This window comes from Phyllobates terribilis, unplaced genomic scaffold (genome assembly GCF_046119375.1).
Source record: "Phyllobates terribilis strain yellow unplaced genomic scaffold, ASM4611937v1 Scaffold_7__3_contigs__length_470593459, whole genome shotgun sequence".
NCBI classification, from domain to species: Eukaryota; Metazoa; Chordata; class Amphibia; order Anura; family Dendrobatidae; genus Phyllobates; species Phyllobates terribilis.
This window is the reverse complement of record NW_027362767.1, coordinates 146,985,024-147,007,608: the sequence shown is the minus strand read 5'-3', so window position 1 is coordinate 147,007,608 and position 22,585 is coordinate 146,985,024. Positions and strand designations below refer to the sequence as shown.

Below are 22,585 nucleotides of genomic sequence, written 5' to 3'. Positions count from 1 at the left end.
GCCATCTTGTGCATACAAGACATAAATGCATTTGAAAGTCCTAGGCCTTAGATGTCTATGTCACACACGGTATATACTGTATCTACACGCACCGTACATAGCTACGCACACAGGATATAGAATCTATTGACACATAGCTATAGCCATATGTACGCCTCTACACATAGGCACACATGTGCAGACATTTTTATATTATAACCTGAGTTTTTCTATATTATTCTTGTATTTTACATAGTTTTTATACTAAACGGCATCAGGAGAAGAAAATAGAAGGATATATGTATCACCTGGCTCCATACAGTCTGACCAGGACCAGTCAGACCAGGTGTAAAGTCATGGTGGGCTTACCCAGCCGGTCATTGCTGTAATCATGAGGGATGAATATGGATATGTGTATGTTTCTATACTGACCTGTAACTGTTTTAAAGATCTCTGCAAGGTGTCAGTGAATGGAAACATTCCTGTTGACATCCAGAGGATGGATTATACTTCAGAGCTGCACTCACTATTCTGCTGGTGGAGTCACTATGTACATACATTATATTACTTATCCTGTACTGATCCCAGGTTACATCCTATATTATACCCCAGAGCTGCACTCACTATTCTGCTGGTGCAGTCACTGTGTACATACATTATATTACTTATCCTGTACTGATCCTGAGTTACATCCTGTATTATACTCCAGAGCTGCACTCACTATGCTGCTGGTGGAGTTACTATGTACATACATTACATTACTTATCCTGTATTATACTCCAGAGCTTTACTCAGTATTCTCCTGGTGGACTTACTGTGTACATACATTACATTACTTATCCTCTATTATACTCCAGAGCTGCACTCACTATTCTGCTGGTGTAGTCACTGTGTACATACATTACATTACTGATCCTGAGTTACATCCTGTATTATACTCCAGAGCTGCACTCACTATTCTGCTGGTGCAGTCACTGTGTACATACATTACATTACTGATCCTGTACTGATCCTGAGTTACATCCTGTATTATTCTCCAGAGCTGCACTCACTATTCTGCTGGTGCAGTCACTGTGTACATACATTACATTACTGATCCTGTACTGATCCTGAGTTACATCCTGTATTATACTCCAGAGCTGCACTCACTATTCTGCTGGTGCAGTCACTGTGCACATACATTACATTACTGATCCTGTACTGATCCTGAGTTACATCCTGTATTATTCTCCAGAGCTGCACTCACTATTCTGCTGGTGCAGTCACTGTGTACATACATTACATTACTGATCCTCAGTTACATCCTGTATTATACTCCAGAGCTGCACTCACTATTCTGCTGGTGCATTCACTGTGTACATACATTACATTACTGATCCTGAGTTACATCCTGTATTATACTCCAGAGCTGCACTCACTATTCTGCTGGTGCAGTCACTGTGTACATACATTACATTACTGATCCTGAGTTACATCCTGTATTATACCCCAGAGCTGCACTCACTATTCTGCTGGTGAAGTCACAGTGTATGTACATTACATTACTTATCCTGTACTGATCCTGAGTTACATCCTGTATTATACTCCAGAGCTGCACTCCCTATTCTGCTGGTGCAGTCACTGTGTACATACATTACATTACTGATCCTGAGTTACATCCTGTATTATACTCCAGAGCTGCACTCACTATTCTGCTTGTGGAGTCACTGTGTACATACATTACATTACTGATCCTGTACTGATCCTGAGTTACATCCTGTATTATACTCCAGAGCTGCACTCACTATTCTGCTGGTGGAGTCATTGTATACATACATTGCATTGTTGCTCTGCTGACTTGCATTCTGGGAAGTGTACAATAGGAGCATATGTGGAAAACCATTTGTTGACTGTGTCCAACAGCATTTGACAGAATCACAATTGCAGCTCTGGAGTACAATAAAGGCTAACACAGACAAAGAATATCATGTTTTACGATGTGACTCAACTTTCCGGACACATGAACTGTAAAACAATGCTTGACTGTGAACATACCCTCTAAAATTGATGAAATGAATAAGGTTGTGAAAAGAAGCTCTCTTGTCACCAATGAAGAAGCTCATCAACCATTTAGAACGTCATAGTCCCTTTTATATAGAATTCTACCTATTAGTCATACTAATAATTCCTAATCTCTGCTACACAGTCCTCCGATCTATCTCAGGACACCTGCATCCGGTAAAGAGACTCTGTTCACTTCTGATTCCGGCTTACTTTTATTTCACTATCACCTCATTAATAGATAGGTGACTACTAACAGTATACCCCAGAAATTAGCAGAGGAAAGGCATTATTTTTCCATTTCCTTGAATGAAACTGAGCTGCAATACCAGACACAGCCAGTAGACAATGGTGGCGCTGTTTCTGAAAACAAAAGGGCTTTTGCTGTGAAAAAAAATTAATTCAATTGGTGCATCAGGCACATGTTGTTAACACAATCTCCACCCTAAGATATATATCAGGTCTGATTAGCTTTATTCTAAACTTGACATATATCCAATATGGTAATGTAGCTGGAAATCTGAATTTACTGTTCAATTATTAGTCTCATGTAAGGGGTGTATATAATTTTGCAATCTGATAAGTCATCTTCTTAGCCATTAGAATGTCAGTGTAATTTAGTGCAAGACTGACATGAGACAAGCGTGACATTAATTTGAGTCCTTCTGACAGCGTCTTAATCCAATAAAAGGATGACTAAAATGAGTTATTAGAGATGGTTGTGATGAGCCCTCATTCTGCAAAATGTATCCAAAGTGCGGGGTGGGTTGGTTATGGATAGAAAAAGCTATGGGCAAAGAATCTTTGCTAAAATGTTCATAAGGCACAAAAATGAAATAATAGTCTCATTTGTTTGGTCCCCAAAAATAGTTATTCTACTGCATAAATAAATGATAGATATCCCATCACCATTCTACTAATCTCAAGTTCAAGGACATTATAAAAAATGCTTTTCAACTTTGTATTCACTCTTAACTTAAAACTGTCTCTTTAAATGTTTTATGTTTTGGGTTTTTCCTCTTGGGTAGGCGTATATTTTCCTTTTTTTTTTTTACTATTAGCATGCAATGGTTAGAATAAAAGAAAGTGTGAAATATGTTACAAACAATATGTACAGAAATTATCATCATTTGAGTACAGTAATGGGCACCACAATCAGGCCTGTGCCGTATAGAACAAAAACGATAGACAACATTGCTTTAAAAAGGATTTCATCATACACATGTGCATATATGTGTGCGTATATGGAGCTAAATATGTGTGTACACAACCACATCTGTGTGTCCTTAATTTCTATCATTCTAGATATAGCTATATAGATATATTTATATATTTATACATGAATAGACAGGGCAAAGTGCTATAAGATACCATAAGATCGACAAGAGGTTGATTTCCCTGTGCAGTAAAATTATCTCCTGTTTTCTTCAAAATAAAATTTACCTTCATCACATTCATATATTATTTGTTATACATCTATTACTCTTATTATTAAATCTATGTATGCCTTTTCTGGTAATATTTTCACCAGTCTAAAGCTTTTTTTGGAGTATTTATAGCAAAGAATTCCTCTAATATACATTCAATCATCAGAATATTTACGAAGATAAACTTTTTGTCCTATATAAGTGCTCTGGCAGACAATACTCTTGAATGCTGCTGACAATATAAAAATGTATTACTGTATAACAAAAAAAAGACAAAAAAAAGACACTAAAACCTGATGTCTAGTTTACCAGTAGATGGCGATATAAGATAAGGTTTGGATTTAAGGTAGAGCGCCATCTGGTCAACATGTTCAAGCAGGTATCTAAAGTCAATATCCTGAATCACCCTGTTTCAAACCCTGGAAATAATCATAATTATTAGTCACATGACTATTTCAGGGTGTACTATTTACAATTGATGTTTTTTACATATTTTATATAAAACAAACACTTATAATGTTACATTTTTTTTGATGATGCAGGCCACCTTCTTAGTTTATTCAGTACTCAGTCACAGAAAAGGTAGTGTTTGAGTGTCTGATTTTTTTATTTTTATTTTTTGCAGGTTTCATTAACTAGAATTATACATTAAATTATTTGCTGATCTGATGAAATATGAATGTCATACTTTTCATTTAAAAGGACACCCAAATGGTTAAATTTTAAAATGCTACATTTACGAGATCTACCCATATTCCCACTTGTGAATGCAAAAACTTCATAAAGCTCATGAGAACCAAATCGATCAAGAAAAAAGTGATCATGATGGAAGCAACTTCCTGTTTGTTTGTTCTTATTGTAGATACCACGATGAGCCAAAATGTTGTAAGATCCTACGAGGTGCAAGGAGATTTACATATATACTTTCCATTTATTTTATTCAGGTTAGAGCCGTATCGGCTTCTCATGGTTGATATTCTTTAATTATCAGATTCGTTTTGAGTAAAGAGATTCTGAAAACTGGCGAGCTGTTTGATCTGTTCTGTTTGCATAGAATGTCTCCTTATGAGTTTCTTTTTGGCTTTGGCATCAAAGTGTTTTGGAGAACTTGGGGCCACAGGAATCAGTGTTTTCTGGCTGCCGTGAACCGGTGAAGGAGCTTTGCCGTTAGATCTGATATCAGGAATTGGAGGGTTAAGGTTGACGTTCAGTGGTGGTAAGAATCCTGGTCGGGTATGAGATATGTGATCCAGAAGAAGAGTCCCAGATCCTCTCCTTTCAAGAAGACCTGGGGTCCTACGACGGACAGTCATAGGAGAGACAGCGCTGGGAATACTCTCTAAAGATTCTCGAGAGGAACTGGTAAAAAGAGTTAGAGGAGAAGCATTGTATCTTCTCCGTTCTAAAGACACACGTCCAGAGTCTGGAGAACCAGGAATAGAATCAGGGCAGAGGTGGGAATCTGATTCATAGTGGTCCATACGTGTCAATTTATGATGAGGAACTCCTCGTAAGTTAGCCCCAATGGTAGGAGCCAAAGTGGCATTAGATGTTTCCTGAGTCTCAGGTGCTGTATTGCGCCTCGATAGTGGCTGATGTAGGTGGCTTAACTGGACCTTGTCAGCCCATGAAGAGTCTGGTCCTGAGGGATCTTCTTCAGACGACTGTTCTCCGGTTTTAAAACAAGATGAATCTTGACCCTCTATGCTGTGACGTCTAGACAATAATGGTCTCTTGGTAATGGACAAGTTATTAATTTCTGTAATGATAGTTTCTTCGGATTCTTCAACAGTAGGTTTTGAAGCAGGTACTGCGAGGTGGGAAGCAGCCAAGACAGAAGGGGCCACCAAACCCCAAGGTTCAGAGTTTAGCCTTTTAAGTTGCTTTTTGTTCACCATCCTTCCTTTATTAGGTATGTGATCCGAGGTTTTAATTTCTAATTTGCTGGATGTGGGGCACGTCAGCCTGGTTCCCATATTGAAGTTAAAGACATCCCGAGCTTCTTCTTTCTCACTTGCCGGAGAGAGGGATGTTTTTAAATCAATGTCAGAGGGAGACATACAAACTGATGCACATTGCTTTTCATCAACTCCTGGTGAGGGGGGAGAGTTGAGATACTGCTTGGTTTTTTTGGTCCCAGAAGGAGACGTATCTGTGGTTATGATGATTACCTCTTTGCCTCTAGCTTTGCATGCATCCAAGAGGACCCTTAAGGTTTCTCGGTCACCTTTGTTAAGAGCATACATAAGAGCAGATGTGCCTGAGTAGTCTTTAATACTGGGGTCTGAACCATGTTCAAGCAAAACTGCAACGACGCTTGCTGCGGTCAAATTGCAACAAGCGTGCATTAAAGCCGTTTTACCCATCTTGTCAGGCATGTTTGGGTCAGCCCCATTTTCCAGAAGGTATTTTACCATTCGGGACTTATTTTGGGGGTCGTCATATTTGGCTAAGCAGGCTGCCATCAAAGGGGTTTCACCCTGGGCATTGCCCTCATTGATGTAAGCACCTCCTTCCAGCAAAAGGCGCGTCAGTCTGAATTTCCCCTGCCACACCGCCTTTAGTAAGGCACTGCCCTCTGTATGTAACATGGTAGAGTCTCTCATTGGTAATGTGGTCCAGGAACAGATAGGGTATCTGCTAAGCTAAGAAAGGAGCACAATGTTGTTTTGAAACTACAAGTTCACCAGGCAGATATTTTTCCTGAAAAGAAAGTAAAAATAAAGTGAAAAAATGACTTAAAATGTGAAAAACATCAGCAAAAAATTGTATGGATATTTACATTTTTAGATATTATTTTGTGATGTTTTACTGTTTATAAAGTTTGTTACATTGGATATTTGCTTCCTAATTAGACTACTAGGGAATGGGTTCTACACAACTATGTCAAGAAAACGGGAAAAGGTGCAACATCTCCACTCTTCCTGCTTCTCCCCCCCTTCATCTTGACCAAATGTGCGACTCATGAGTAGTAGAGTAGAAGACCACCACATCCATATCATACCAACTTATGCATCCGCCATGATTACTATAGAAAATAATACAGAAATGTACCTCTGTTTATATACATGTAGCACAATAACAGATATAGGGTGGAGGAATGGCCAATGTTGGCAGAGCCCAGGAGAGACGCAATAAACTCTCCCAGGTGGGTCTGTGAATCTGTAAAGTGCTTTCATTCTCCGGAGAATACAAGGCCAGTTCTAGTAATTGAATAGACTCGGTATAATTGATTGGTGAAATCTAGAAGGGAATTTGCATGTTTTATTTCAGTTTAGGATTGTCTCATGTGAGTGGAACAGGAAGAACTGGAAGACTATCATTGAATTATATCCATCGGAAGACATTACTTACAACGGTCACTGGAGCTATCGTCTCAATGAGATTATAAAAGGTTAAAAAGAAGACAATAGACTGAGTCTATTAGATTGACTATGTTATTTTCCTTTGGCAATACCTTATTTTTAATGTACTGATGAGAACAAGACCGGCCATGGATTAACCACTAGACCTACTTGATGTTTGAGGAAGCCTCTAATCTTCTAAGTTCCTCAGATGGTCCTGTTTACTAAGTAGGTTCTGAATTCATACCAGGGTCACTAGGGTCTAGTACACAGATCCCATAATAACCACCCAGTTCTTTTTTAACCCGATGATCTGTCAATAAACACCTCAAGTAGTGCATAATCCAATTGTCAAACTTACAAAGTTTTAGGAAATACTGGGGAACTCACCACTGAGACTGGTTAAGGATCATATGGACAGTTACAAAGGTTATTAAGTTAGATGTGCATCCAATATCTGCTCATAGTATGAAAGTAGACACAACGATAGTTGGGTGAAGTTTTAGCTTCTGCACATGGGTCAAGAACTTTCAGGTGACCCTTCAATGGAAGGAGACTTGTCCTTCTTGTGCTATTAATTGTCAGAAAGTACTAGACTGACACACCTAAACTTTGTTCGCTAAGAAATCAGGCAGTAGGTTCTACAATCAAAGATGTCATGAAACTAAAGAGTTCAAAAAGTTCTTTGATCCTTATTGTGTTAGTCTGAGCGTGCATTAATTTATTTGATTCTTAAAGGGGTCCAAGGATCTCAGTAAGTAATAGCATATAGTTAGGATATGCCATCACGCAATGATCACTTGGGTCAAACTTTTGGGACCTCCACCGATCCTGAGAGTATTTTCTTCTGCATGGCACAACTGTAGTTCTCTGCAGTCGGGTAGCTGGGGTGCCGCAGTATAGAAAAAAATCTTTGAATGGGACACAGCACCGAAGAAGCTCAGCGGCCCCTTAATTCTCAGGATTGATGGAGGTCCTATATGTTTTCTGGTCACCTGGTTGTGCAGAGTACTACACCCAACCTCATTCACATGAATGGAGCCACCCTGCAGTCAGTGAGCAGGGTGCCCCTGTGCAAAAGAAAAGCTATGAAGTGGACGCATCACTGTGAATCCTTCATTTTTAGGATCGGGAGTCTTAGAGGCAGGACCCCTGGGAATTATTCAGTTATGGCATACTCAAGAAACATTACTGAGATTCTATATAAATAATGGAGAATATTTTCACATTTTCACAAAAAGTTGCAATTACAAAAACAACTCAAAAACCTTTCAAGATTTTGGAACTATGTGTTATAAAATTCTCACATTTCAAGCGCCAGATACCGGAGTCACGAGTTGTTTGGTTTCTCTATAATAGAAATGATGTAACCGCAGGATTGGTTCCAAAAAAGAATACAATCTTAATGATTACTAGCAGCCAGAAAAGTGCGTGGTACTGCAGTTCTACCCATGTATCCAAGATGTGGCTTCATCAAACATGGAACCAATACTGCCCAGGCACAAGCAACCACAAATGCCAAGGTATGATTGGAAATAGTGTTGAAGGGCAGACTAAGCAGTTGGACAACGGCCAATGGCCCCCCACCCTACAGTAGATGGCAACATGGCAGCCACTCTTGGAGGCAACGTGGCCACTTGTAGAAGTAGTATGGTGGCACAGCTATGGAACCTCAACTAGTTCAAAAGGAAAAACGAGCAGGGCGAGTGGAACCTATTTTGACCCCATTGCAGAATTTTAGAGAATATGCCGGGTAGCATTTTAGGTGGTTCAGACCTGAGTACTAAACACTCTCCAATGTAGAAAACAGCTCTGGATGTGGCTTTGGGCTGTAGAAAATATAAGGAGGTTCAAGATGTGGCATCCCTCAACTAATTAAAGATGATCTAGCAAGATGTATGGCCAAGAATTGCCTGGAGAAGAAGTAGGAGGAATGCAAAGATGAGCAATTTTGCTATAGTGTGCCCCTTGGTAAAGGGATTCCATAATCACTTCTCTTTTTAGCCTCAATATTTCACTAATCCTGACTTGTTCCTTCCTTCACTTGTGAAATTGTGTCCCACATTGTGACAATTTCTGTTGGACCAATAGATCATCTAATCTATATGGGGTGGATTTCAATATTTTCAATCTTTCTGATGTCAACCTTAGTCTCTACTATCAAAGCTAGGTGGGGCAGGCTTTTTTTCAATTGCTCATTTTCCTTGCACTGCCCCTATAGAAGAAACAAGGTATTACAGGTAACCCATCAAAATCATTGGGTATCGGTCATCATTCAGAGCCAAAGTCCATACTAGATGAGGCCATAATAGTTTTAGCACATAAAGTGGTCTCTTTCTTTTAGCTGATTAATAGCATTTCACATGGAGTTACATAAGATAGACAACCCCTTTAAGTTTAAAGCTGCTGATATAGATACTAACTGGTGGCAAATAAGGGAGCTATTGTAGAGTGGGCTAATACTTAAGATCTCCAGTAAGACCGGTCCACTACAAAAGATACAACATGTTTTCATGAAAATGATACTTCGTTAGCTTATTTAATCAAATATAAGGGATCAATTGTCTATTGGCTCCTGAATATATGTCAATCCATGCAATGTATCCTATTGATCCAGAGAAAATCAATACGAACTATCTCATGCAATACTTGCTTTCATTTGTACAAGCGTCTTCACCTAGTCATCATGAATCAGGCATGGTCAATCATAAAAGGATTACCCTTCTCCTTCCTCACACGACCCCTGGCATAGTCCTGAAGACCACCTAGATATCTTAAAGGAAGCGAACCTAGTTCAGATTGACTTTCTAGTTTCTTCATGTTTTGGACTACTATGAAACTCAAACACCATGTGGCCCCTCCAATGATGATTGGCAAAAAAATTGAACATCAGGGTTCCTCGTCTTTTTTTGGTTGCTAAAAGTAATCCGATAGTGAAGAACCTGGTAGCCCTCTCATCCAAAGACATAAGTACCACAGAGACTAAGTGACTACAATAGGGCTCGTAGAATGTCAACCCAGATCAGGTTGAGTCAATTTTCTCTCTATTGGCCTACACAGATTAAAACAGGGACCCTAGCAGCACTTTGTGTTTGTTGGACCCTATCTCCATTTCATAATCCTAGTTGGAGGACCAGTGGTGAGGGGATCACAGCATAAGTTCTCAAGACCCATGAGCAATGACCCAACCTGGTCTGGACCTCCTCTTTCTATGGATCAAATAGTACACATGGCTTTGCTTTATGAGCCTCCTTGGATGATCCCCTCTCCAGAAGTCCTCCAAGAAAGGATTAGGAAAAGAACATAGGGGCAGACAAACAGCGAGTCCTCCTGACCAGGTGTCACGGGTGTGTCAGAGGTGACAGACAGTCGCCCTGCAGTTGGTTGCAAGAGATCTCTACGTTTGGCATTTCAGACATCTTCTTGGAGGCTGTCTCTAGGACCCAGCGGCTACCTCCCTCTGGCTAACTAATTCCCTGGCCTGGGTGTATAAATACCTGGTGTGTTCTAGAGGTAGGTGCCGGTGACATTCATTATTCCTTGTGAAATCTTAGCAAGAGCAGTACCTTTTCCTCTCTGGAGCTTGAGGACGTGTTTGTGCATTTGCCTGGAGTCATCTAAAGCACTTTTCCCCTGTTCGTCCTTCCTTGTTGTCTATAGTGTTTAGTGGAGATCGGCTAGTGCTCATCCCCTCCCTTCCCTAGCTTGAGCCAAACGCCAGGGAAAGACAGGGTGAGGTACGCGTGCGGCGATTGGTTAAGAGCCAATACAGGGACGTTAGGGGAGACAGGGTGACGCTAGATCAACCTAGGAGGTCTCCACTTTCCCCCTTTCCCTAGAGTCTGGGCTCCCTTTCCCTCTTCCCTTTGTGTTGCACTATGTCTTTCTCACACCTTGCGTGACATTATCGACGGCCGAGCACATTTTGAAAAGGGAAAAAAAACACGACGCTTTGTTTTGTTTTTTTCTCTGGATGTTTTTGGGCATGGACCTTTTTTTTCCCTTTCTCCCTTGGTATGGGTTCAGTTGCGGAGCTTGCAGAGTAGTTCCGCTGTCTGTCTCTGGAGCTTAGTGACCTCCGCTGTGAGGTTCAGCAGCAACATCAGCGGTTACAGGTCGCCAATGTGGGGGTCTCTGCAGGTAGGCCTGTCCAGCCTGAACTCAAGGTTGCCCTCCCGGACAGGTTTTCAGGAGGTAGGGACAAGTTTTTTGTATTTAAGGAGGCATTCAAATTGTATTTTAAACTTCGTCCTTACTCCTCCGAAAATGAGGAGCAAAGGGTTGGTATTGTGATCTCTCTATTGCAGGGAGATCCTCAGTCGTGGGCGTTTTCTTTACCGCAGGACTCGGTTTGTCTCCAGTCTGTGGAGGTTTTTTTTGGGGCTCTGGCCCTCATCTATGATGAGCCTGACCGAGTCACCTTGGCTGAGTCTAGGCCTTCAGCAGGGGAATCGGTCAGTGGAGATGTACAGTTCGGAATTCTGTAGATGGGCAATGGATTCCAAATGGAATGACTCAGCCCTTAGAAGTCAATTTTGTGAGGGGCTTACTGAAAGGTTGAAAGATACCTTGGCAGTATATGACACCCCTCAGTCCTTGGAAGCTGCCATGTCGTTGACCATATGTCTTGATAGATGCCTACGGATGAGACCACCTTCTCCGGGGCCTTCTTGTCGGGGTTATGCACCTCTGCCGGGGGAGCGGTCTGGGGGTGAACCAGTACTGGGGGAGGTGAAGGAACCCATGCAGTTAGGGGGTGTCTCTACATCATACATCTCCCCGGAGATTCGCAGGAAAAAAGGCGTATGTTTTTTTTGTGAAAAAAAGGGACATTTTGTTGGGACCTGTCCTTCAATTCCTAAACAAAAGGAGACTCGATTAACTCTTGGTAGTCTGGAGTTGGATAAACAACGGGTTCATTTGTTAACAACCTGCAGTGCCCGCTTTGTCCTGTCAGCAGAGGTGGTGCTAGAGAGCAAAACTGAGAAAATTTCTGCGTTTGTTGACAGTGCAGCCGGAATCAGCGTGGTTGATGCTGAGTTTGTGAAAACTCATGGTCTTGCTTGCTCGTCGTGCTTTAGCTGAATCTATTTCCATCTTTGCCATCGACTCGGCGCCACTTGCACAGAAAGCATTTACTCAGATTGTACATAATGTTAAACTGAGGGTGGGGTCAGTTCATTGTGAAATAATCCCTTGCTATGTTCTGGACAATCTTCCCACACCTATTGTTTTGGGTATTCCTTGGCTTGTTAAACAATCTGTTTGTGGATTGGCAAACCGGGGAGATTATTGAATAGGGAGATTACTGCCATGAGAACTGTTTAGATATTTCCCTTGCTACTGTCTCTATATGTTACCTGCTTTTCTGTCTGGTTTTGAGGACGTTTTTCTGAGAGGGGGGTGTCAGGATTTGCCTCCTCATCATGCTTATGACTGTCATATTAACCTGACCCCCAGAGCTAAACTACCGAAGTCCAGACTGTATAACCTTTCTGGCCCTGAGAGACAAGCCATGAAGGATTTCATTGTGGAAAGTCTGGAGAAGGGACATATCAGACCCTCATCTTCGCCCGTGGCGGCAGGGTTCTTCTTTGTGAAGAAAAAAGATGGCGGTCTACGTCCCTGTTTAGATTTCCGGGAATTAAATCAAATTACCATCCATGATCCATACCCTCTTCCTCTGATTCCTGATTTGTTCAGCCAGGTTGTAGGAGCTAAGGTATTCTCCAAGTTGGATTTAAGGGGAGCCTGCAATCTGGTTAGAATCAGAGAAGGGGACGAATGGAAAACAGCGTTCAATACCCCGGAAGGACATTTTGAGAGTCTGGTTATGCCTTTTGGTTTGACCAATGCACCTGCGGTATTCCAGCATTTCATAAATAATATTTTCCATCATTTGGTGGGGAGGTTTGTGGTGGTATATCTGGATGATATTTTGGTTTACTCACCTGATTTTAAGACATATTGGGGGCATGTTAAACAGGTGCTCCAGATATTAAGGGATAACAAACGTTATGCCAAACTGGAAAAATGTGTTTTCGCTGCTCCGGAGGTGCAGTTTTTGTGGTACTTGTTGTCATCTTCAGGTTTTCGGATGCATCCGGAGAAGATCCGTGCAGTCCTTGATTGGAAACATCCCGAGAACCTGAAGGCTCTACAACGTTTTCTGGACTTTACTAATTTTTACCGGAAATTCATCCATAATTACTCTGTTATTGTGAAACCCCTTACTGCCATGACTAAGAAGGGGTCTGATTTTTCCAAATGGTCGGATGCTTCCCTCCAGACTTTTTCTTCCTTAAAGAATCATTTTGCCACTGCACCTATACTCAGTCAACCCAATGTTTCCCAACCTTTTATTGTGGAGGTTGATGCGTCGGATGTCGGGGTTGGGACTCAGGTCCGTACCCTGGTAAACGGTGTCCGTGCGCCTTCTGTCCTAAAAAATTGTCTTCGGCTGAGAGAAATTATGACGTGGGTAACAGGGAACTTTTTGTGATCAAATTGTCGTTCAAAGAATGGCGACATTGTCCATCCTATTGCTGTTATTACTGACCATAAGAACCTGTCATACCTCCAGTCAGCTAAACGTCTCAACCCTAGGCAAGCCAGATGGTCCCTGTTTTTTACTGGGTTCAATTTTGTTGTCACTTTTCATCCAGGGGTCAAAATGTCAAGGCTGATGCTTTGTCCCAGAGCTTCCCTGGTGGTGGTGACCATGAGAACCCTGCCCTGATATTACAGAAAGGAGTATTCATTTCGGCACTGTTTCCTGAACTGGAGGGTGAGGTGTTGGAGGCCCAGGAGGACGCTCCTGCCTCCTGCCCTTCAGGAAGGTTATTTGTACCATCTGATCTGCGCCGCAAAGTAATTAAGGAATATCATAACTCTGAACTTGCTGGTCATCCAGGTGGTAAGGCCACCGTGGACCTCCTCTCTCGTCGTTTTTGGTGGCAGGGGTTGCATCGGGATGTGATTAAACACAAAGCTGCTTGTAGTGTTTGCGCGCGTTCTAAGGTTTCGCATACCCGTCCGTCTGGTACTTTTCTTCCGCTACCTATCCCTAGGAGGCCATGGACACACTTGTCCACGGATTTTATTACTAACCAACCGGTTTCTGCAGGCAAAACGGTGGTTTTGGCGGTAGTAAATAGGTTCAGTAAAATGGTTAATTTCATTGCATTGCCTGCACTTCCAAATGCCAAGGCACTTGCTCAGGTGTTCATAAATGAGATCGTGAAGCTTCACGGGGTTCCCTCGAATGTGGTGTTAGATCAGGGGACCCAGTTTGTTTCCAAGTTCTGGAAAACATTCTCTTCTCTACTGGGGGTGCAGCTGTCCTTTTCCTCTGACTTCCACTCTCAGTCGAATAGACAGACGAAGTGTGTCAATCAGAATTTGGAGACCTACCTCAGGTGTTTTGTTTCTGAAAATCAGGAGGATTGGGCATCCTACCTACCGCTGGCAGAACTTGCCATTAATAATCATCGTCAAGAATCCACTGGCAGGTCATCGTTTTTCTGTGCATACGGTTATCACCCACAGTTTGGTACCTTTAGTGGGGGAGGAGCTTCAGGAGTTCCTGAGGAGGAACGGTTTGCCTCGTCGCTCTCTTCGGTATGGCAGAGTGTTCTCAGTAATTTAAAAATCATGGGAGACAGGTATAAAAGTATGGCTGACAGAAAACGCTTGCCAGGTCCGGACATAAATGTGAATGACTTTGTGTGGTTGTCTACCAGGAATATAAGATTGAAAGTTCCTTCTTGGAAGCTGGGACCTAGGTTTATTGTTCCCTATAAAATAACCACTGTCATTAACCCAGCAGTGTTTCGTCTTGAACTTCCTCGCACCCTTAAGGTCCACAATGTGTTCCATAGGTCCTTACTCAAAAAGTATGTGGAACCTCTTCAGCCCTCGCCTCTACCACCGCCACCAGTAATGGTTGATGGTAATCTGGAGTTCCAGATTTCGAGGATTGTAGATTCTCATCTCCAACGTCGTTCTCTACAATACTTGGTGCACTGCAAAGGCTATGGTCCAGAAGACAGGATGTGGGTTTCAGCGTCAGAGATGAACGCTCCCAGATTGGTTAGCTCATTCCACACCTTTTAGCCTCAGAAACCCGGTCCTGAGCGTCTGGAGGCCACTCGTAGTGGGGGGGGAGTACTGTCACTTGTGTGTCAGAGGTGACAGACAGTCGCCCTGCAGTTGGTTGCAGGAGATCTCTACGTTTGGCATTACTGACATCTTCTTAGAGGCTGTCTCTAGGACCCAGCGGCTACCTCCCTCTGCTAATTAACTCCCTGGCCTGGGTGTATAAATACATGGTGTGCTCTAGAGGTAGGTGCTGGTGATATTCATTATTCCTTGTGAAGGCTTATCAAGAGCAGTACCTTTTCCTCTCCGGAGCTTGAGGACGTGTTTGTGCATTTGTTTGGAGTCATCTAAAGCTAAGCACTTTTCCTCTGTTCGTCCTTCCTTGTTGTCTATAGTGTTTAGTGGAGATTGACTAGTGCTCATCTCCTCCCTTCCCTAGCTTGAGCCAAACGCCAGGGAAAGACAGGGCAAGGTACGCATGCTGCGATTGGTTAAGAGCCAATACAGGGATGTTAGGGGAGACAGGGTAACGCTAGATCAGCATAGGAGGTCTCCACTTTCCCCCCTTTCCCTAGAGTCTGGGCTCCCTTTCCCTCTTCCCTTTGTGTTGCACTAAGTCTTTCTCACACCTTGCGTGACACCAGGGTGGCTAGGACTGTGGTTGTATGTACTAGCACCTTTGGTGGGTGAATCTGTATTATATTCTCTGCTTCGTATGTCCCCTGCTCTCAACCGTCAAAATGTAATGGACTGTAGACACCATATATGTTTATAGAAGCATTTTAAGGCATTTTAAGGTGGACATGTTCAGTATCACTCCTCATATCTAAGAAATGTGATAAGGGGTCTAAGCACATGAATCTGAAGTAGAAATATATGGGCCCTTTTAAACGCCTACAAAATTTTCCCCTACAACCACTGCGGGACACAATATGGCGGCAAATGGATGGCCTACAGGTCTGAAATAAGAACTTCACAGAACCGGTGCAAGCTGCTTTGCTTTGTACATGGACCCCCAGTATATTTTATAGGGTAGGTCCCCAGGAGCTTAACGTGACGCCAAAGACGTCCCAGTCATGTTCCGATAAAGGTTTCAAGGCAATTGAGACACTTTATGTCTCCTTTAGGCACCTAAGCCAAATCCAGTCATTATGCAACGCCTTAGGAGTCATGACTGTGGCCTCATGAGTTTATTTCTGATAATATTACGAGGCATGGAATTACTATTTATGCTTTCTTCCATAAAGGTGGAGCTTGGCGTCTTTCACAGACCATAGTAACCTTGCTCCTGCGGTGTCCAACCAGCCAACCCGTGCCTGCAATCAACCTCAATCATATTACATTATCGTCTATGCTAAATGATTGCTTTTGATTAGCCATCACCTCATTCCCTTTTTTTTTAAAATCCCTTTTATATGTATTTTATGAGTTGAAAGCTGCAACCGATGACAGTGTACGTGTGTCAGGCTGCAGAGAGCCGCCGCTCACCGTGCAAGGGGGTGTTTTGATATTGCTATCGCTTACAAAGAGCAGGAGTGTAACCACTCGAACGCCATCATATTACCAATTCAGATCATCCTTTATACCATTGTGTTATGCAAATCCTTCACTGCTTTTTTTTTTCTTACACAGACTGGGAAAGTGAACAAGGCCTTTAGAAATGAATCATTATTCATTAGGGTTATAATATTGTTTTATTATTTCGAAAGTGGGGGTAATTGAAAATTATGACCATCTGCTCCCTTATTCCCTGGGAGTTTGGATTTTTCCTGGGGAGGTTTTATTTGCAGCATCATCGCAGAATTATCCCTTGTTTCGTGAGCTGCAATATGCTGCCGAGCTTAGCAAATAAACACAAGGGGTGGGCTGGTAGGGTTTAATTAGTGTGTATGGGTAATTATGCATCTAAACGAGGCCTGTCCATCTCCCCCGTGACATGTTAATATCTTGTTATTCAGATTTTATGATAAAGCCAAATAAAAAAATTCACTATGTATGATTTTCTTAATATATTTTATATCATTATATTTTTTTGTATGATTTTTATATTATTAGTATTTTTGATATTATTATTTTTTACATTATTTTATATTTTTGTTTTATTTTTAGGTTATTATTTTCTGTTTTATTTTTACATTATTTTATTTTTTTTGTATTATTTTTAGATTATTATTTTCTGTTTTATTTTTACATTATTTTTTTTGTTTGTTTTATTTTTAGGTTATTATTTTCTGTTTTACTTTTACATTATTTTATTTTTTTTGTATTATTTTTAGATTATTATTTTCTGTTTTATTTTTACATTTTTTTTTGTTTGTTTTATTTTTAGGTTATTATTTTCTGTTTTACTTTTACATTATTTTAATTTTTTGTATTATTTTTTAGATTATTATTTTCTGTTTTATTTTTACATTATTTTATTTTTTTTTTGTATTATTTTTAGATTATTATTTTGTCTCATTATTTTGCTATTTTTACGGTATTTTATATTTTTGCATTATTTTTATGTTATTATTTTCTGCTTTATTTTTAGATTATTTCGTATCATTCTATTATTATCCCTTTTTGTATTATTTTGATATTGTTTTATTGTCTAAATATGAATTATATAATTATTACTTTTAAATTATTATTTTTCATATTTTGGTCATTAAAAGCATTTTTTGCTTATTTTTTTGTACCATTTTAAATATATAATTAAATTATATATTTTTTTTTTTTTTACTTTTTCTACATTTCTCCAGCCCATAAATTGGCACTAATGTCATTTTTTTTTTTTTTTTTTTTTAAAAAGCGCATCCTGGGCAAGAACAAGCTAGTTGTAAAAAAAAAAAAAAGCCAAGGTGCCTGAACGCATTGTAATCGGGTTTTCACGGCCTTCCAGATTAACCCATTTCGAGCGAATTCTGAAACGCCTTTTCAGGAGTCTAAAAATAAACAGGGTGGCGCCATATATATATTTTTTTCATCTACCCCCCCCCCCCCCACACACCAGTTATTCTAGGATTCCATATTTGTGTCTCACCCATCTCCCCGTCCGGAGAGCAGCCCCGATGGTGGAGATTTAACATTTCCCCAAAATAAAATATATATAAAAAATCACAAATTGAAACACAAAATTATAATACGTGCTAAACATAAAAATAAAAAAAAATAAAAAATAAATATAATAGATAAAACAGCACTAATGGAATGCAAGTAAAAGCTAAAGGGATTGTTGTACCATAGTAAGAAATTGCACCGGGTAGCAGCCTTGGCATCTGTGCCCGGGAATGATGTTGGCATGCATCCCTGCACACACACATGGATGGTTACATAGGGTTAGCGCGCGGCTCACCTGGTAAGCTTCTCTCCCTGCTAGATCAAAGCTCGCAAGGAACACAGCTTCGCCCCATACACCATCTCCTTTGGCTTGAAGGATCCCTGTATATTCCCACCGTAAATTCATGTCTGGAAAAGGAGAAAAAAATGGACTTCCCTTTGTAGGAAAAAAAAAATTCTATTTTTAATAAAAAAAAAAAAAAAAAATTGTAAAAAAAAAAAAAAAAAAAAATCTAAAATGTAATGTATTGCTTTAAAGAAGCTGGAGCGTATGGATGTGTGAGTGAGAATAATTCTACGTCCCCCCCCTGTTGCTGGCTGCATACGATCTGGTGCCTGCAAGTCACTGTCACAGAATGAACAGCCCTGAGAGACCCACGGCTGCTATTTTTAGCTCCTTTCCCATAGAGCAGAAGTAGATATTCCATTAAAATACACTGAGGCATAAGACTGCACCAGAATCCAGAGTCCGGGGCGGACCCCCGCATCCTCCAACCCTGCGCTGCCTCTTCTTCCGCATGCTGGTTCCCGGCGCGCTTCTGCTCATTAACTCCTTGGCTGCACATCCTTGCAGAGGAGATCTTAGGAGGAAAGTGATGACATGAGAAAAAGAAAAATATCGGAATTGAGGAAAATCGAAAAAAAAAAATCAGAATTTTTCAAATGGACAAATGAAATTTGCAGTTTATTATTTTATTTTACTGCCGAGCTGCAATACCACACGTATCCTGCAGGCAGGTGTGGCGCTGTTCTTGGAACTAAGCAGTGATGTTTTTCTTATCCCTCATAGTTCCAAATAAGATCCGTCCAATTAGATTGTAAGCTTTTGCTACAAGGTTTTGATTATTATTCTACGACATTGACCTAAGTCCAGAGTCCAGGACGGCCCCCCGCATCCTCCAACCCTGCACTGCCTCCTCTTCCACATGGTGGTTCCTGGCGCGCTTCTGTCCTTATCTGCACATCCTTGCAGAGGATATGTTAGGAGGAAAGAGATGACAGGAAAAAAAGAAAAATATTGGAATTGATGAAAATCGAAAAATTCTACATTTTTCAATGGACAAATGCAATTTTCAGTTTATTATTTTATTGCCGAGCTGCAATACCACACATATCCTGAAGGCAGGTGTGGCACTGTTCTAGGAACTAAGCAGGGGTGTTTTTCTTATCCCTCATAGTTCCATAGTTCCAGTTCTCGGTTAGATTGTAAGCTTTTGCAAGAAGGTTTCGATTATTTAATCTGGAACATTGACCTGTCGATCCAAGGGTATAAAATAACTATTTAGACCTGATAATACATATAAAATAGCACCACTTTTTTACTTGGGTTGTGTCTGGTATTGCCGCTCAGGTTCTTTCATGTGAGCCCAACATTGTAGCTCTTTCGATTTGGGCAACTTGATGAGCTTTTTGACTGCAATTTTCTAAAAGGGTATCAGACAAGCCTAGAGAACCCCTCTAAGATGCTTCATGGTGCCTTAAAAAGCTAAGCTAGTGGATGTCTCTAACGAAATTGTCTCTAAAGTTCCAATCAGGGGACATATGAGGTGTCCTGTTAAGGAGACCCCTCTCCCACAATGAGTTGAAAGGGCTCGAGAAACACCTTTGGTGCCTAAGAGTCATCTTCAGTTCCCTCAATGATCAGACGGGGTGAAGAGACTCACTGAGGAGCAAGGCAGAAGATTCCAAAAGGAACAGTCCTTGCTTTTGACGACGGGATGATGGCCATGTCCATCCCAATAAGCACGGTTGTAATGGCAGTGGTGGTGGGTCAGTGGTTATGGCGAGTGGTGACCCCTTATAAGCCCTAAATATTCATCCAGTTGCATATCTTAAAGCTCATGGGCCACAATGAAAAATTTCCAACAGGGCCCCAACGATCATGGGTTTCTTCTCATTGGGGCAACTTTAGGCTACAAGGTCTGGGTGAGGTTGCACCTCCTGTCTTCATCTCTTAGATGGGTAATGGGTGACCACCATGGAAACCAATAAAGTGGCCATAATTGTCATCAACCAACTTTCCACAGTTTGAATATATTTCTGTCAGGTCTTGTTTCCCAGATATAAGGGGGTCACCATAAGCCTTAGATACAGGGTCTACCCCACTGTATATCTGCCTCCTTCGTGGCCACACAAAATTGATTTGCAGGACAGGACGTGAGCCCTCAGAACCGTGGCTCCTCTTCATCATCGCTATGCACATGCGTAATCAGAAGAAGAGCTGAAGATGCCGTCCGGTAATAGGCGATTCCCCGGGCTCCCGTCCAGATTACCAACACGGCTGATAGACTGGCTCCTTCAAAACAATTGGCACCAACGCTAATTATTGGGGAACCTCACACCAGCCCAATTATTGATGAAACTGGGGTTGTGATGCAATACCATTAACAGTTTAAGACCAAGGGTGGCGCTCTTTTGAAAGAAATCCGCCATGATTTTTTTTTATTCAAGCCCATTCCTATATATAGCATTTAGGGTTCACCAACTTTTCCCTTCAGCTATAAATGGCTGTGTTGCCATCTCCAAATCAGTTCACATGGCGGCGTACAGTATCTTCTATAAAAGGGAGAAATGCCATAATAGACATAATAGGGCTAATCTTGTGCTTTGCTGTTTGTATCAGATATAATCTGCATTTAACCTAGGAAGGGACAGTTTCAGGAGCAGGGCGAGTGGCAGAATACAGCCTCTAGGCAGGGCTTAGGGCTTTGCAGTCCGTTGCTAAATATATAGCTGCTGCAAGTGACTACATTATTTTTTTGGCGCAAAAAAATTGATTATATTGTTACCCATAGAGTATAATGTGCTTTGTGTTAGATTTCAGTGGTTTAACACTCCAGAAAAGCGTTGAAAAATTTTTCTGGATTCAATTAGTAATTCATACAGTGTAACGTGTTTAGTGGGTGACAAGGCGACAAAGATGGCAGAATCCCATGAGACTCCCGAGGGAGCGACCAAAAGAATATCGGAGCCAGACCAAGCTGGTGTGACAGCGGAGGTGTCAGGAGCCTGTGGTCCAGAACTGGCTGCTTTCCGGGAACCACCAAGGCCCAAACCCAGGCCACAGCCTTCACCGCTGGGATTCTTGTGGACTGCGGACATGAGAACCAGGATCCAGGAACTGGTGATTGGACTGTGGGGCCTAGGCTGGTCGGAAGAGAGAAGGAGCCAAGCCAGGGCTGGAGACATGCTAATGGACCCGCTAGCTGCAAGGTACTGACAATTGGTATTCCAGGGGTTGGTAGTAACGTACGACCGACAGTGAAGATGGGGGTCCATAGAAGCGTTTGGGACCCGTCATCACATCTTGTTCAACCAGTGGGCAGTAAAGTTGGAACACTTGCCTCGAAGGCTGCAAGAGCCAGACAGCTGGAATCAGGGTCACGTTCTTCAAAATGAAGGGGCGACATCGCTGGTATGTGGTGGGTGTGATCCGAGAAGGAAGGAAGCAGGGTGATTCGCAGGACAGGACGGGAGCCCTCAGAACCATGGCTCCTCTTCATCATCGTTATGCACATGCATAATCAAAAGAAGAGCTAAAGATGCCGTCCGGTAATAGGCGATTCCCCCGGCTCCCGTCCAGAGATTACCAACGTGGCTGATAGACTGACTCCTTCAAAACAATTTGCACCAACCCTAATTATTGGGGAACCTCACAGCAGCCCAATTATTGACGAAAATGGGGTTGTGATGCAATACCACTAACAGTCTAAGCCCAAGGGTGGCGCTCTTTTGGAATAAAATCCGATATGTTTTTTTTTTTTTTATTTAAGCTCATTCCCATATATATCATTTAGGGTTCACCAACTTTTCCCTTCAGCTATAAATGGCTGTGGCGCCATCTCCGAATCAGTTCACATGGCGGCGTACAGTATCTCCTATAAAAGGGAGAAATGCCATAATAGACATGATTTCAGTTCACACATAAGCTCGGTGTGTCTGCTCTGAACCCTGTCTGATCCATTGTACGTTAATTCTGCCGTCGCCATGGTAACACGCTGGCTGATTGTATTGTTGGCTCTGCGCTCACATTTCCCATTACATAGTACTTTCTATATCCTAAGCCGCGGCTGATGTATGACGAGGGATAGAAAAAAAAAAAGACTCAGCCTTGTATTATTTGCCGTCCTCATACCATCACACTTTCTATTTTTTGATTTGTATTTCAGCATTGCGTCAGCCGGTGTAACTAAATCGGGTTCAATATGCATCAGCATGCTAGGCGGAGCTGTTGCGCACGCACGCACGCCGATGAAGTGGGATCAGAAAAAAAAGAAGAAAAAACACATCCAGCTCCGAGGTTATATAAATCTCCAATATATCAAATCAAACATGATATATAAAAGCAGGAGACTATTTTTAATAAAAGTATAG

At 41.5% G+C, this 22,585-nt stretch overlaps 1 protein-coding gene across 1 annotated transcript; it reads right to left on the bottom strand.

Moving 5' to 3' along the window:
• Window positions 1-880: 880 nt before the first annotated feature.
• On the bottom strand, window positions 881-18,739 carry ANKRD34A (ankyrin repeat domain 34A). The gene is made up of 2 exons (XM_073639412.1): window positions 18,228-18,739; window positions 881-6,149 (listed from the first exon to the last, which is right to left on the bottom strand). The coding sequence occupies exon 2, from the start codon at window positions 6,050-6,052 to the stop codon at window positions 4,427-4,429; it is 1,626 nt and encodes a 541-aa protein (XP_073495513.1). The 5' UTR covers window positions 6,053-6,149; window positions 18,228-18,739; the 3' UTR covers window positions 881-4,426.
• Window positions 18,740-22,585: the final 3,846 nt, after the last annotated feature.